The sequence below is a fragment of the Sinohyriopsis cumingii genome, unplaced genomic scaffold (genome assembly GCF_028554795.1).
Source record: "Sinohyriopsis cumingii isolate HCF-2022 unplaced genomic scaffold, ASM2855479v2 utg000198l, whole genome shotgun sequence".
NCBI lineage: Eukaryota > Metazoa > Mollusca > Bivalvia > Unionida > Unionidae > Sinohyriopsis > Sinohyriopsis cumingii.
This window is the reverse complement of record NW_028315875.1, coordinates 1,947,134-1,965,646: the sequence shown is the minus strand read 5'-3', so window position 1 is coordinate 1,965,646 and position 18,513 is coordinate 1,947,134. Positions and strand designations below refer to the sequence as shown.

The window sequence follows — 18,513 nt, the reverse complement described above, 5'->3', positions numbered from 1 at the left end:
GGAGTCTATTGCGAAATAAAGTCGCATTAAACAGTGTCTTTTAAGAGAAAACTGAGCAATCACTTTCATTACGATTTTGGAGACCTTCACAGTCCTTGTGTTTCTGTTTAATTTAGTCCGTAGATATTATTCGAGAGTTAAATACAACATTTGTTTGGACTGTTCAGTGGAAATAGAAAATGCTCATTATTTGGACTATGTTCTTATTCTGGAACTATTTTAAATTATTCGAAGTACTTCTAGAAAATGCCATCACGACAACATTGCTGTTCATGGAGATCCAGTACAGTTCCCGTTTTGAAATTTATAAAGGACTTTTTTAAAATTCATTTAGGACTTTCATAGACCTTTATAAAGATTAGTTTGGATTCACTTCATTATACTCTAAATTCTTCTCACATTTTTATTTATATTTTTAATAATTAAATTGTTTGTTAAGTTTTATAAAACTTATAGGTTTTTTCTTCTATTACTTAGTTTATGACCATACAGTCGTAGCAATGAAAGGTTTGAGGGAATAGGCCAGTTTTTGAGCGATTATACTGTTTTTGGATCTCACTTAATTCCGTCCCCATAAACTAGGTTATCAAAAAAGCTTCTTATTTTTGAAAGAGCTGACATTTGATTACTTCCAATTTCAAAATTACCCTCTCTGGAACATCCCAACACTATCCGAAGTTTTTTCAAAACCTTTTGCAAGTTCTGAACCAAAATAATAATAGGATCCATGTAACAATGACAACGTTTTAAATGCAACATTCAAACGACAAGGTTTATTAGTCTTACAAATTAGACCAAATGGAAGAACTTTGAATTGATAAAAAGCCTTAATGATTAACGAAAGCCATTTTACTTGTATTCTCTTACAAGAAGGCGAGATAGTGGGTTCTAAACCACTTGCTACCCGCCAAAGCTTCATCACTATCGTCGACGAGGGACAATGTATGCGCATCCTTAAGAATAATTGCTATGCGTTTACAGTAGTCTGCACAACACTTTATTGCACCATCCCGCTTTGCTACCAATACGATTCGGAATGCCCAGGGGCTTTCCCTCACTTTTATAACGTCATTCGCAAATATGTGTTCTGTTTCTTTCTCATCTGTAGGTTTCTGAGGACTACACTGGATAATTTTAATACGTTTTGTTTTGTCTGTATTTATAATGTGTCTGACCAAATCAATTCTTTTTAACTTTTCATCAGGCCACATAAACATGTTTTGACGTTCTACTCCTCTCTGTGAAATTGATCAGAAATATAATTACCATTTCCCTTTCCTCCAGATCAATCAAGGTTCTAGCTATAAGAATGTCTGTTCTACCCAAAACGTCTGCATGATTGTACAATTGTTCCTATTATTATTTTCACTGTTCCTTTCAATACAACCCTTAATGAAGATCCACAAATCTGGAGTACAACAACGCCCTTGGACACTTTTATCTTAGCACAAATGAATTTCGCTTTAAAGTTGTATCGTTTGCCTAGACACACGGAGAGAACACCTCGAAATGATGATCAAAATATAATTTTCTCGCAGAACATCCATACCAACGAGCCTATGTAATTTCCCAAGTTTTATCACAATGCAAAGTGTTAAAAGAAAAATGCCCAACCGCAAATTCCAACGAAATGCTGCCTGAGACACACGTTTCCTTTATCAGCAGTGCTGAGGCTTGGAACTCACTGAAGCCCTGGTTTATCACATCCAGAATTATGTAAACCCTTTTCAATCAACATTTTGAGGGACACTTTTTCCCCGTGCATATTAAAACAAATAAGCACCATTGGGAAATAGCACTTTGTATGAACTTAGACCTTTTATCCTCTTTAGTTTCGCCTTGGTTTGAAGCCCGACTAATTGGGCTATACTTTGAATATATATATATATATATATATATATATATATATATATATATATATATATATATATATATATATATACATACATACATACATACATACATACATTTATTTAAGTGATTAGCAGATCGGCAAATGAACCGCTCCCTTTACTCAGTCTAGTGGGTTGCTATGCACATTTAATTCAACATACCGATAGCGACCAAAAACTGTAGCAGGACAGATTTGTTTCGGCTACTTTTAGGCACAATTACGATTTAGTTAAAACCTGAACAGAGATGGCCGATTCTAAATGATGAGGTCAAATACAGACAGTTAACACGGATAGTTTGCTTGTTTATTATGACGGTTGTTAACTGCAGATACCGAATAGATGCACTTGTTTTAGGCACTGCATTGCATAATTGCCAGCTAACTCTAAGCATAAAAATGATCAGAAAGAACAGAAAGTTAGAAACAAGTCCCATTGAGAATATATTGCAAACTAAGTTCCCTAAAGTATCTCAGATATAAAGAAACCATACATGCGATACAGAGAGACAAAGTGTTAATAACCTACCGAACACTTAAAAACTAATAATTAGTAGGAACGAAAATGCAACCACCCACATACACCATTTTTGGTAAAACGGTCAAAACTTAGAAGAAAAGGACAAATAATTCTCTCTCTATCCAAGGCAAGGGCCGTTGAGACGAATAGATATTCGCCTTCAGCAAGCAAGTTGACCAAATCGAATGATTCATTTAAGATTTCAGTCATGTGAGACCAATTTGCCATGTATGACTTGTATACTGGTAGCCACCTAACGAGTAGATTGGAAAGTAATTTTTTTCAGAGTCGCTTCCCTTTTGTGTATGTAATACATTTTTATTTGAGACTTTTTTCAAAGAAAGTTATGAAACAAAGGTAGCTAAGAATAATCATAATGTTAAAGTGATCGGGTAAATTTATTTGACAGAAACAGGACAGCCAAAAGCACTGGAGACAAGTCAAAGCTTTATACTGTATTTTTGGCTTTATTCAGGCAGTATGTCAGTTACTAAGTTATAAACCACAAAGAGGCCAATACACGGTTCCTTCTGCATTTTCTAGATGATTTTAGAAATGCATATACAATTGTTTTGTCGGAATAGAGGTATTATAGCAAACAATTTTTTTTTTAAAAATCACGATTATGCCTAGGAAGGATCACAGTTACATCAATATGTTTTCTATACTGTAAACAAAGACAAACAAATAAAAAGAACGAATGATAATAATATTTAATTTACTGCTTAAATTCGTTTTTGACAATTACTGTAACCTCAGTTAGGATAAATTGCAGTCCTGCAGATATGACCACATCCGTTAGAACAGCATTTCTGTCCAAATGGACAAGGTCTGAAGGGTCCATTATCAGAGCACAGCTCAATGCACGGTCCAAATGAAGGTATGGACGGACATACACCATTGTCAACTACGCAGGACTGAAATGAACAAGATTATAACTTATTTTCCATCTATCTGCATGTCCATCACTATGTATGTCCTAATGTATATATGCACAAAACATGCCCGTCTCTTGCCTGTTATGCTTCTCTTTCCGTCTGTATGTTAGTGGATTTCTGTTCGCATTCATATACTCCAGAAATCCGTCACATAATTATATCCATTCATGCGTACATAGTTGAAAGAAAAAGAAGATACATTGCTTATCATGTAATTGTACCTGTTTATTCAACCATCCTTCACTATGTTCTTTCTGAAAATTTCCACGTCTATTCATTCAACAATCTCTCCAGTCATTCAAGAATGATGATAATTTATAGCATGGAGGAAACATTGACTGCCTATTATAAAGATATCACTAGTCCAAGAGTCCTACTGTACGAGGTTATAGAAAATGGTACTAAGTGGCATCCCTGACAGTCGAGGAAGCAAGTAGCCCATCAGAAGCAATGAATGCAATGTGTTTTGGTTTCAAACACAAAGGATCTTGGAGTTTGTATAAAAAAATAAGCTTGGAAAACCTTAAAATGTGATTAATTTACCCTTGAATGCCATACCTCTGCCATGTATTCAAACTTATTTACTCTAATATATGGATAACACTTTTGATTTCTAATATTTGGACTGCAAGGTTTTAAAGTGGTAAAATTCATCGATATGCCAAATTGATACGAGTATTTGTCCACAAAGTTGAAACTACCGTAGGGAGGACAGGCCGTTAAGGTCAACCTTCTGGTCTTCGGCTCTAAAGTTGCATAATGCCATTCATCCTGAACTCAGACGGGTAATGTTAACTTAGATGCACAATAATAAAGACATAGTCATCGTTCTTACCCCAATAAGGCATGGCGCTACCAAACACGGAAATAAGCGACAGCGCTTTCCCACTGGACAAAGGTCAATACATGAACCGCCACTGTCACATCTCTGTTTAAGTAAATAAAAAGACAAGAAGAGCAAAATTCAAACGACGACGTAAATTATAGGAAAAACCTTTAAAAACCATACTGTCTTCAGAACCGTCAAATAGCTAATGAAATGGGCTATTTTATTCCTAATAATAGTCACCTTATCTCGCCTGGTTTACCATTGTGTCTATCTTATCGAAAAAACACTGTCAAGAGGCTTTTACTTTAAAACGCTACCCAACATCATAGCCTCCATTTTCTTTTTAAAACCAGCAGGCCAGCCACCCATTTTAAAAAAAAATACCCCAATGAAAATTGTTTTTCTTTAATAGAATAAGCCGAGGATATCTACCCTTTCAATATTTTAATCCTGTGATACTCGATGAAAAAACTACCACTACATTGACTTCTTATTCAAAAATGAATCTTTGTTTGTGATAATTTCAAGTTATTTTACTCTACATCTGAAGAACTATTTCCTCGAGCAGAATAGACGCTCATCCATGTTTCCTCGCAATTAGTCGCAACAAGAAAAAGGTATTTTCAAGTGATAACAACTAAGTTTAACAGTGGTAACTTCTTCACTTTAGAAACTAACAATTGTATAGAATATAAACTAACGATGTTATGAAAATGTAAATGAAACGGAGTCTTATAACTGTGATAAATGTGTGTTGGAATGAATAAAACCGCGACGACTGAGGTTATCGAGACACTGCCAAATACGGTATTTGTGCGGAAGAATACGACACTCTAAGAATATCATATTGGTTGAAGTAAAAAGCAAATGTAATCTTTGAATTTATGATATAATTCTATGATTGATAGCTTCAATAATATATCGTCACCAATAATCAATTAGGTACCTGCGATTTGTCGTATTTCTTCACATAGAGCGGTCAGTGTTAACAAATTACAGTAGACATGTACACAGTAGGAATTTATCCTGCTTATACTTGGAAAGGAAATAATCAAAGGATATACGAATTATGATGATAGTTTTGATGTTATCACATAACAAATATCACGAATGACCAATACAGTCACTATCTACACTTTTTTGACACTTCGTGGCTTAAATAATACGTTGACAAATTATAGTTGTTGTTGTGGGCTTAAGTCATTTATCAGTACATGATATGCAATACATGACGTCCAGTATTATCTCGTAGAGGAAGAAACGAGAAACCCCATCAAAAACTATTTGCACTCTTCTGGATAAAAGTTATCAGTATTTGTTCCAGAATGGTGATAGACATGCAATTTGATTGTTATTTATACGAATTTTTGTCGATGCAAAGAACACGTAGACCAGGTACGCGTCCCTGATTTTATTAGTGTTACGAGGGACCTTGTATGCCTCCAAAGTCTTGCCAGAATTTGTGGAACACTAACTCACCACTTGAAGTATCCATGTACTCCGACACTAACCTAAGGTGCATAAAATTGCCGTCTTGATAAACTTCAGGAGCAGAACATTCAAAACATGTTATATCCTCCATAGAGCGCTGATATTTTTATACCGTCATGTTTTGATTTCTAAATTGCAGAAATAATATCATTCATCATTTTGTAATTCATTACATAATAAATATATATTTAAAATAAAAATATCTACACAAAACGATCTCATGTTGAAGCCCTAGATTGCCAAACGACATTATAGCAGATTTAGACGGTACGAAATATTTACAATCGTAGATATAAGCACGACAAAATCCCATGTGAAATTCTAGACTGCCAAACGACATTCTAGCAAATTCAGAGGACACGAAATATATAGAGTAAATCTTACATCTAAGGAAGACACAAATCCCATGTGCACTCTGTGATTGCCAAACGACATTCTAACAAGTTCAGTGGGCACGAAATATTTACAGTATATACAGGTTTAGTTCTTTGGACAGCACAAGATTAACTTAATTAAGTTAGTTCTATGGACGGCACAACACTAACTTAATTAACTTGATTCTCTAAACGGCACAACTCCCATGTGAAATGCTAGATTGCCAAACGACATTCTGGCAGGTTCAGAGGATACATATATAATCTTAATTCTATGGACTGCACACCACATAATCTTAAAACTATGGACTGTACAACATACAATATTATTTAACTTAATTCTATGAACTAAACAACGTACATTCTTAAAACTATGGACTGCACAACATACAATATTATTTAACTTAATTATATGGACTACACAACATACAATCTTAAAACTATGGAATACACAACATACAATGTTATCTAACTTTAATTCTATGGACGGCACAACACTAACTTATTCTATAACTTAATTCTATGGACGGCACAACACTAACTTATTCTATAACTTAATTCTATGGACGGCACAACACTAACTTATTCTATAACTTAATTCTATGGACGGCACAACACTAACTTATTCTATAACTTAATTCTATGGACGGCACAACACTAACTTATTCTATAACTTAATTCTATGGACGGCACAACACTAACTTATTCTATAACTTAATTATATGGACGGCACAACACTAACTTATTCTATAACTTAATTATATGGACGGTACAACACTAACTTATTCTATAACTTTAATTCTATGGACGGCACAACACTAACTTATTCTATAACTTAATTATATGGACGGCACAACACTAACTTATTCTATAACTTAATTCTATGGACGGCACAACACTAACTTATTCTATAACTTAATTCTATGGACGGCACAACACTAACTTATTCTATAACTTAATTCTATGGACGGCACAACACTAACTTATTCTATAACTTAATTATATGGACGGCACAACACTAACTTATTCTATAACTTAATTATATGGACGGTACAACACTAACTTATTCTATAACTTTAATTCTATGGACGGCACAACACTAACTTATTCTATAACTTAATTATATGGACGGCACAACACTAACTTATTCTATAACTTAATTATATGGACGGCACAACACTAACTTATTCTATAACTTAATTCTATGGACGGCACAACACTAACTTATTCTATAACTTAATTCTATGGACGGCACAACACTAACTTATTCTATAACTTAATTCTATGGACGGCACAACACTAACTTATTCTATAACTTAATTCTATGGACGGCACAACACTAACTTATTCTATAACTTAATTCTATGGACGGCACAACACTAACTTATTCTATAACTTAATTCTATGGACGGCACAACACTAACTTATTCTATAACTTAATTCTATGGACGGCACAACACTAACTTATTCTATAACTTAATTATATGGACGGCACAACACTAACTTATTCTATAACTTAATTATATAGACGGTACAACACTAACTTATTCTATAACTTTAATTCTATGGACGGCACAACACTAACTTATTCTATAACTTAATTATATGGACGGCACAACACTAACTTATTCTATAACTTTAATTCTATGGACGGCACAACACTAACTTATTCTATAACTTAATTATATGGACGGTACAACACTAACTTATTCTATAACTTAATTATATGGACGGAACAATACACATACGTTCAACATTTCTGCACACCTTCCACAAAATCAACCCCGAGGAATGCAAAAGAGCGTCCAACGCGTGGTGACATGGTAGAAGTGTGTGCTTGTCTGTTAAATCGAATATTTTGGAGAACTCCTATTATAGAACGGGTCCTATGATATATAAGCTAACTAATACTTAGAAATCCAAAATTAGCTCACACAATGAGTGTGGATTATTTGCTGTTTGTTTTTCTTCATAATTATAGTTGACAAAATCATGATGAAGCAAAAACCTGACAGATCAAAATAATAAGGATAATTTTTCTTGAAAAAATATTAATACTCATTAGTACAAAGAAATTAATTTTAAAATTAGAGGATCTATCTTCATCGGACAGGTATTCCCCCTGATTATATCAGGGACTTAGTCAAGGATCATGTCATCGACGAAGTCATAAAACGTTAAATTACTCTGTCTTACGAAAGGAGTTTTCTATTTTACTTCAGGAATGAAATACAGAAAATATTTCTTTCTAACGCCGATTTGGTTTGTTTTACTGAAGGAGAAAAACAAAGATCCAAAAATATGTATAAGATATTAGTGTAAAAATACAAGCGCGGTTAGTCTTGCAACCCATTCACGAGATCCCTAGTCTTTCCGGATTATTTCCTTCGCATACTGATATCCAAACTACCTCTCAGCAAGTGTTCCATTAAATTATTCAACAATTTCCTGACCACGATGGATTGCGATATATCCACGTCTGATTTTCATGTTTTGTTTTGTCATAAGATATGATACTGCACCAAGAAATTCTCTGCCATGATCAACATGTAGTAGATGTAGCCATCTTTGACCACCACGTTGATAAATTCGTTCAAACGCAGATGCAACTTCAGCTGCTGTTTTATTTGATAGTGGTTCTGCTTCTTTATAGCTATTTGCAACGTCAACGACAGTCAACGCGTATCTGTACATGCGCGATTGATGTCTGCTAATTTTAACGATATCGTATGGTGAAAACAAAATACCTCTTTGATGAACTTCATTCGAAGTGCGGACATCAAAATGTAAATACTGAATTTATTTAGGTGGTGGCAGATACATTTGTCATAATGCCTCTCGTGCTAGCCAATTTGCAGCAACAGAACGTGTGACATTTGGTCCATCAGCAAGCTTACTAATCGTTGCTCTATCTTTCCATTATCCTCTTGGGCTATAATAAATCGATTCCATTATAACAATAATAATCTTTCATCGCAGATTTTACCAGGAAGCCGGCAAGTTTTTCTCTGAAAGATTACATTTTTCTGGACTTTAACAAGTAAATCAACTTCACATCTGCAATATATCGTTGTTGTAGATTTTGATTTTATACGCTATATTTGTTATTATTGTTGTTAATTCAATTGTCCCATCGATGGTGGGAGGATGTGTTGTGCATCGAACACAATATAAATTCATATTATTTATTATATTTCGACAACAAACATGGATATCAATGATTTATCAGCGACACGAAAGCATGAACCAGTAAAACATGGTCCATCGCTACCGAATTCTATCAGAGCAATTATCATAGGTCAGTCTAGGTCTGGTAAGATGTAATTGTTGCTTAATCTGATAATGAGATGGCTGAAGTGAGATAAGATATATTTAGTGGTACCATCTGTTGATGATCAGATATGATACGATGTGCTTACAGATTTTAATGAAATATCAAAACTGTTGGACGAGGACGGTAATAATATTCTAAATTGATCACTGATATTGATGAAGCCCCTCTGTAGATAACCTCGATGGATTTATTAATAGTCTCTTATTATACAATGATGCGCTGCTGGACAAACAATCAAATCCAGCTAGAATATTTTCTCGAGGCAGACATAAAAATACTGATACGATTTATGTTACTCAGGGATACACACAAATACTAAAAGTGATGAGAGATAACTGTAATATTTTAGTTGTGTTTAATGGAGGTGATACACATACCCTGCGAAACATTCATAAAACTTGGTGTTCAAGGGATATGGATATGAATAAGTTCAAACACTTCTTTTCAAAATTGCAAGCTACTACACACGGATTTATCACAATAAATTTACATGATCCTCGATCAAGATATCGTATAGGTCTTGATAAAATCTTTGGATAAAAAAACAGCAGCAGAGGGGGTGCGACCACAAATGAGTGTCCGACAGGTAAACAAACACATATACAAATCTGAAAACAAACGACAAAGATAAAGTAACAAAATGAGCTAACCCAATTAGAGAAAATCTCGGTCGGTTAGAGGCTTCGGTTTGACGTTATTACGTTTGTATTTTTCATTTGTTCGTAAATGGACTTTCCAGCAAATGGTCAGTTCACCCCTTCTGCAGTTATTTGATATGGCACAACGACAACTTATTTTCTAGCTTTTCTTTGAGTGAAAAATTCCACTTTCAAGCTTTATGGTTCTGTTAAATCTTTAACACCCGACCCATTTTGTGTTAATAAGGTTAAAAGAAGTCATCCTTATCCTTAACTTCCTTGCTGCAAAATGCTGTTCCGTCATCAACATGCATCTTTCCAGGATTTCGTTCTTTGAAGATATCTCTAAATGACTTATATATGTTATCGTCCTTTCTCGCCTTTACTTTCTCAATTGAAGCATAGTTTTAAAAGATATACCTTACTGTTAATATGTATTTCTGTTGTTGTATCATTCATATTCTTTCAGGTCTTTTTGCTACTTGATATCCATGTGATAGAGGCACTTCTGTATAAAAACATTTTTCTTTTATGCCCTGTAGTTGCAGGTAAATTTTTCTGTTAGTCATTGATGTTCTTCAACACATTCAGTATTACATTTGTCCCTTTTCATGTTTTCCCACAATTTATTGATTTAAAAAATATTTCTGCATTATTATCAACACAAGAGGATATTAATCTGCTATAGGACATCCATCCCAAACTGGAAATCAGTCTGATGAAGGAGATACATCTCAAACTGGACATTTGCTGAAGGACATCCATCCCTAACATGACATCAGTTTGCTGCAGAACTTCCATCCCTAACAGGACATCAGTTTTCTACAGAACATCCAATCCTAACAGGATATCAGATTGATGCAGGACATCAATCCCAAACAGGACATTGGTTTACTACAGGACATCCGTCCCTAACAGGACATCAGCCTGATGCAGGACGTCCATCCCTAATAGGACATCAGTTGTATAAAGAATATCCATTCCTAACAGGACATCACCCTGATGCATGACATCCTTCCCTAACAGGACATCAGCCTGATGCACGACGCCCATCCTTAATAGGACATCATTTGTATAAAGAATATCCATTCCTAACAGGACATCAGCCTGATGCAGGCCCTAACAGGACATCAGCCAGATGCATGACGCCGGTCCCTAATAGGACATCAGTTTTCTACAGAACATCCAATCCTAAGAGGACATCAACCTGATGCAGGACATCCATCCCTAACAGGACATCACCCTGATGCAGAACAACAATTATGACATCACTTTGGTAAAGGACATTCATCCCAATCTGGACATCAGACAGATACAGGATATCCATCCCTAATAGAATAGCGGCCTGCTACAGGACATCCAATCTAAACAGGACATTAGTTTGCTACAGGACATCCATCCCTAACATGACTTTAGCTTGTTACAGAACATCCATCCCTAACAGGACATCAGCCTGATAGAGGACATCCATCCCTAACAGGACATCAGTCTGATGCAGGACATCCATCCCTAACAGGATATCAGCCTGATGCAGTGCTTCCATCTCTAAAAGGAAATCAGCCTGACAGAGCACATCCAATAGCGGCCTGCTACAGGACATCCAATCTAAACATGACTTGAGCTTGCTACAGAACATCCATCCCTAACAGGTCATCAGCCTGATACAGGACATCCATCCCTAACAGGACATCAACCTGATACAGGACATCCAATCCAAACATGAATTTAGTTCGCTACAGAACATCCATCCCTAACGGGACATCAGCCTGATGCAGGGCATCCATCCCAAACATGACATCAGTTTTCTATAGAACATCCATAACGATTATGACATCAGTTTGGTAAAGGACATTCATCCCAATCTGGACATCAGCCTGATATAAGATAACCATCCCAAATATGATAGCAGCCTGATACAGGACATCCATCCCTAACAGGACATCAGCATGATGCAGGATATTCATCCCTAATACGACACCAGCCTGATGCAGGACACCCATCCCTAATAGGACAACAGCCTAATGCAGGACATCCATCCCTAACAGGACATCAGCCTGATGCAGGACACCCATCCCATACAGGACATCAGCCTGATGCAGGACATCCATTCCTAACAGGACATCAGCCTGATGCAGGACATCCATCCCTAACAGGACATCAGCCTGATGCAGGACATTCATCCCTAACATGATATCAGTTTGCTACAGAACATCCATAACAATTATGACATGAGTTTGGTAAAGGGCATTCATCCCGATTTGGACATCAGCCTGATACAGGACATAAATCCCTAACATAGCAGCAGCCTGACACAGGACATCCATCCATAACAGGATATCAGCCTGATATAAAACAACCATCTCAAATATAATAGCAGCCTGATACAGGACATCCATCCCTAACAGGACATCAGCCTGATATAAGACACCCATCTCAAATATAATAGCAGCCTGATACAGGACATCCATCCCTAACAGGACAGCGGCATAATACAGGACATGCATCCCATACAGAACATCAGCCTGATGCAGGACATCCGTCCCTAACAGGACATCAGCCTGATGCAGGACATCCATCCCATACAGAACATCAGCCTGATGCAGGACATCCATCCCTAACATGATGTCAGTTTGCTACAGAACATCCATAACAACTATGACATGAGTTTGGTAAAGGACATTCATCCCGATCTGGACATCAGCCTGATACAGGACATCCATCCCTAACACAGCAGCAGCCTGATACAGGACATCCATCCATAACAGGATATCAGCCTGATATAAGACACCCATCCCAAATATAATAACAGCCTGACACAGGACATCCATCCCTAACATAGCAGCAGCCTGATGCAGGACATTCATTCCTAACAGGACATCAGCCTGATATAAGACACCCATCTCAGATATAATAGCAGCCTGATACAGGACATCCATCCCAAACAGGACATCAGCCTGATGCAGGACATCCATCGCTAATAGGACAGCAGTCTGCTAAAATGTAGTTTATTTTTACATCTCCGCAAAGTTGCTTCAATCCTTTCGAACTAGTGAAGGGTTTCAGATTTATCTTTAATTTTGCCATTCCCATTGTTAAGTCAAAAACAGCTACTTCATAAACCGGACTGAACCTTTGGTCTAAGTGGTTAGAGCGTCGGCCTCGGATGCGGGTTCGAATCCCGGCCGAGTCACGCCAAAGACATAAAAATGGTAGTAACACCTGCCTCTCTTGGTGCTCAGCATTAAGAGATTAGAGTTAGGACTAGTCGGTCTGGTGTCAGGTAATGTGACTGGGTGGAACATCGTGCTATATGTCTGCGGTATGATACATCAGTGCTAGACATAACTATAAACTGCCACACTGCAGACATCTTAGCAACATGAATACAAAATTGCTAAAGCTACGTTAAAAATATAAATCACACACACACACACACACACACACACACACACACACACACACACAAACCTACACATGGTTTCTTGTTCTAAATGACTATTATTTTCCATCAATCCTTTCTTTATTTTTGATCAATCGGTTTAGATCGAACCCATGAAGTTTACAAGATTCTTTCTGATTATTGGCCAGTGCAAATTAGTCGCCAGCTAATGTACAAATCTACGTAATTTCTACCATGAAATGCAAGGTATATAATCGAAATATGATAATCACATACATACATACATACATACATACGTACGTACGTGCGTGCGTGCGTGCGTGCGTGCGTACATACATACACACACATATATACATACATACATACATATATACATACATACATACATACATACATACATACATACATACATACATACATACATCTGTTTCATATGACATGGGGGTGGGGGTGTCGGCTATCACGTTGGGATCTGGATTGCTCATCATGTGGATTTAATACATACGTAAACCGTTAACAAGATAACAATACATGCTATGAATCAGTCGAAAAGGGGAAAACAGTTTTCCGAAATTATATTCTTTACACAAATTAACGTTTGTAGCAATTAGAATGGCTATCAAAGCGAATAAATTTGTACCTTCATTTAAGTTTGTTCGACTTATTAAGCAGCTGTGCTACTAGATTAATCATCTGAATACTGTTGAGTAGCAGAAAATCGTTGACAATGCAAAAGTTATGTAATATTTTTTTTTTACTTTTAAAGATATCGTTTGTTGCTGTTTTCGTGTGCTAATACTGCATCAAAACCTTATTAAGCAATATTTCCTGTATCTGTTATCTAACTTAAGAAAGGTAGGTAAAATTCCGTCTATCTGTATGTCTGTTTTTCTCTCTCTTTCTCTATGTCTCTGTGTCTCTGTCTCTGTCTGTCTGTCTCTCTCTCTCTGTCTGTCTGTCTCTCTGTATGTATGTTTGTCTGTCTATATGTCTGTCTGTCTCTCTATCATTTTCCATTGGACGGTTTTACTTAACTTTACCATCTTTCATAGGTTCAGAGACATAGTCGTATGATACAAGCGAAACTCCCCAACGCTCGTATTTTCATTGATTTTGCTGGTATATTGCTAACCAGGTCCAGAGAGACAGACAGGGCTGCCGTTTGGACATTTTCTTATTTAATTAAAAATAATAGAGTTTTGGAACATGATAATAGGTTTAAGAAACAACAACAATAAAACATTAAATACGTTACAGTATGTGTGCCTCGTAACAAACAAAGTTAACTAACAGTGTAAACAAGCTATCGCAACTATTTATCATTGATATTATGAGCACTGTAGATAGATCCCAACGAAAGTTTAAACATACCGTTACGACAAAACATATTCTTGTAGGTTACTTGGTGCAAGATCAGTTTTAAGGTTTTCATACAACCCAATTTCTTTTTTCCTCACTTCATATTTATGTGTATGTTGCCCTTTATGCATAATAGGGGAGAGGGGAACATAAACACAGAAAGGATTGAGATGAAATTATGTACAATGATAAATTTATTTAGAAAACAGGGACTATTAATACTTTTTATCTTTATTATCATACGACATAAACGATTAATGAATGGAAATTCGTCATTGGTCTATAGGCTTGCGGTTTAAAGAATGTTTATATATTCGTACTGTCGCGCCATGGGCGGATCACAATTTGATATACCAATAGTATTGGTATATCAATTTTCTGTATAGCAACACTTTAAATGCCATATTATTTTTTTATGTACGTGGTATAATATATATGTATATGTCACTTCCACTCATCCTGTTCCGATTATAGCCCCGTCAGATCTTGTTAGACCTGTCTGTGAAGTGCACATATACCTTTGTTCACAATTAATTATTAGTCTTCTATCCTATACTATTCATTGATTTTTTTTTAATAAGATAATTTCAGAAGATAGCAGCTTCGAAGTAATTAAAACTAGTTAAAACAAGAATAAAAGAATGAAACCTCTCATAAAACTTTATTGCATGTTAAACTTTATTCATACTGTGTTTCCTGTTGTGAAAAGTGTATGTATGTATGTATGTATGTATGTATGTATGTATGTATGTATGTTGTTATAGGGTTTAACGCTATTTTTCAGCACAAGTTAGGCTATACATAGCGGCCAGTATTAATGGTGGATGAAGAACCCGGGAAAAGCCCGGAAAGAACCACCGACCCACGAGAAGCTACCGGCAAGCTTTCTCACGCACAGACAGAGGTGAGATGGCAGTGATCCGTGACTGAGAGCGCTTTATACCACTCGGCCACTCGGGGCCCCATGTGTGAATGTATGTATGTATGTATGTATGTATGTATGCGTACATGTGTGTATGTGCGTAAAACTTCCATGGAGAAACTTCTCAGAATCTCTATAAGGTTTTCGTTTTATCCATAATTCATTACTTGTACAAACAACGATCGATCCGGTGTGCAAATTCACTTCACACGCACCGTAACTTATGTAGATGTGTTTTGGTACTAAACACATTTTATTGCGCATGTATGCGTGTTATCATAGCACTTACCCGACATTCCAACGGCGGGCTCGAAAAGCCTATCTGGACCTAGAATGACAAATAAAAAAAGACTCAACTTAATGTTACCCTACTACAAGAAGAAAAGGAAAGTCTCAACCGTCAGGCGCATAACAAGAAGTCAAGAAGTTTAAGTATCCACACGTGTTATTTTCAGTAAATAAATGAAATAACTAGTTTACAATTTTGCAATTTGCCGACATGATGCCACCCCACCATCTTTTTTAATGTCTTGCAAGCCATGTTCCATCAATTACGATAAAATTCCTGTTACGCTGCAACAAAATCGGTCACACACCCCCAGTTAGCATATATATATATATATATATATATATATATATATATATATATATATATATATATATATCTGTACTTCTTTCACATAAATCATAAGAAGTTGCAAGGACTGACAGAAAGTAGAAGCGTTCAGTGAAAAGGAAATCTTAAGGATGTTACACTATATTTACCAGAACTGCGACAAGTAAGCAGGCTATCAAACTGGAAAAGAGCTGCATTGCTCTTCTTTGCAATATACACCTTTAAAAAGACACAACGTAAAATGCATACGTCCCGTAGATTATATAGAAGGTGTATCCTGGAGAATATAGAAAAGGTCAGTTAATGACGCAATTAAATAAATTGTAACTGGCAGCTCAAAATTAATTTGCATGTTTTCAGACCGCAAAACAACTGAGAAGTTATGACTGTCATAAACAAGCCTTCCTTGTAGACTGAGGTGGTCGTCGAGTTCGCATCGACAACGGAACACATACCGCTCACGGCAATATATTAAATGCTATATATAATTTCTGTGCAGAATTTCACAACACGATGGTGTTGCACCTGCACTGTAAAAACAGAAATGTTCATAACAAATGTTCCATTGAAGAAAGAAAAAAATTATTTTAAAAGCAAGGATATGTTTAAAGTCATGTACAATATGTCAGTAATCTAACATCTTGGACCAATTACAGACAAACTTATAAATCACATGCAAACAATTGACACGATAAAATCATTTTTGGAGACGGGGTGTAAATTAAAGTTGTTAGTACTGAATGGGGATACCTTAAGGACAATGGGACCTTCGTGTTAGAATAGTGTGTTTGTACTATAAGGACAATGGGAATTTAACATGGGAATGGGTAGGAGTATAGCAGGACATGGGAAAGTTTAACATAGTTTGAAACTGATTAGGGATAAGTGGAATTATAGCGACACTCGATTTGTATTCTATAGGCATAATAGGAATTGAACAAGGGTGACGTCACGGTACTGGACATTGGCGAAATCGGGCTGAACAGTGTGGTAAGGGGTGGACCTGAATGCGCGTTACTCTACGGACAAAAAGAGACATAGACATAGAGACGTGGTTAGAGACATGGTTACAGACAAAGACAGAGACACAGCATATCACACAAACATATTTATAGAAAAAAATCTATCACATAAACAACTATACAACCGACATAATACAATTATGAATGCGCGTTACTCTAGGGACAAAAAGAGACATAGACATAGAGAAGTGGTTGGAGACAGGGTTAGAGACAAAGACAGAGACACAGCATATCACACAAACAGATTTATAGAAAAAAAATCTATTACATAAACAACTATACAACCGACATAATACAATTTAGGCAAGACAGAATAGACATCTTTTCAAGGCAATGGAGGGGCCCTGAAAAGGGACTTTGGGTTTCTTCTTCTTGTTCTTCTAATTTCTGTCTTCTCTTCTTTTCCACCAACATTTTTCTTCTCTACTACATCCTTCTTATTCTTCTTTAGTCATCTATGTCATCCTTCTCCTCCTCTTCTTCCTTCTTTTTTCCTCTTCTCGTTTTCTTCTTCTTTCATTACTTTTCATTCCATCTTCTTATTTGTTTATTTTCTTTTCCTCATTTTTTTCCTCCTTTATCATTTCTATGAATCTTTCCTTATCCTTCCTTAAATTGTTAATCTGCATCTTTACACGATGGGGTCTATCACACCCATCCTCCAATCTGACCAGCATCTCTTCTACCATTCCAATATCATCTACCACTTCCTGCAATTTAAGCATCTTGTCCATATGAAGTATCGCCATGGTTAAATTATTTAGTACTGAATGGCGCGATTGATTGATTGATTCGTTGGATTAGAGTCGTGTTCGCCCATAAGAGCATGTACGACTATTGTATGCCTGCATAACAGGCTGATTGATTATTCGTGGGGGAAATGAAAGAGCGCCACATTCTCCACGCACTTATTCACTCAAAGAGTGATGATCAATTTACCCAACAGGTCGTGCGACAATAAAGTTTCATACGACATGTGTGTAAGGCTATTATGAGTGGAAATAGGCCAAACACACTCATGTTGAAAGTCTGAATCTACTGTCCAGACGTTCCATGGGAACCATCGATTTACAACGCCACCCCGGTTCCAAATTTCACGCACTTCGGGGCACCTGATAGTTTAGATAGGTAGAAATAGTTTCACATTCCTTCGGTTAGTACAAAAATGTCTGAGAGAGG

At 36.3% G+C, this 18,513-nt stretch overlaps 1 protein-coding gene across 1 annotated transcript; it reads right to left on the bottom strand.

Moving 5' to 3' along the window:
• Positions 1 to 3,110: 3,110 nt before the first annotated feature.
• LOC149774572 (uncharacterized) lies at positions 3,111 to 16,612 on the bottom strand. Its single transcript, XM_089945046.1, has 4 exons — positions 16,462 to 16,612; positions 15,986 to 16,024; positions 4,185 to 4,277; positions 3,111 to 3,328 (listed from the first exon to the last, which is right to left on the bottom strand). The coding sequence occupies exons 1-4, from the start codon at positions 16,507 to 16,509 to the stop codon at positions 3,167 to 3,169; spliced, it is 342 nt and encodes a 113-aa protein (XP_089801172.1). The 5' UTR covers positions 16,510 to 16,612; the 3' UTR covers positions 3,111 to 3,166.
• Positions 16,613 to 18,513: the final 1,901 nt, after the last annotated feature.

Excerpts from the sequence above, each read along its gene's own strand:
- LOC149774572 (XM_089945046.1), bottom strand. The coding sequence starts at position 16,509 with ATGCAGCTCTTTTCCAGTTTGATAGCCTGCTTACTTGTCGCAGTTCTG. Across the intron at positions 4,278-15,985 it reads GCCCGCCGTTGGAATGTCGG|AGATGTGACAGTGGCGGTTC; the intron begins GTAAGTGCTATG and ends TTACTTAAACAG. Across the intron at positions 3,329-4,184 it reads TAGCGCCATGCCTTATTGGG|TCCTGCGTAGTTGACAATGG; the intron begins GTAAGAACGATG and ends TGTTCATTTCAG.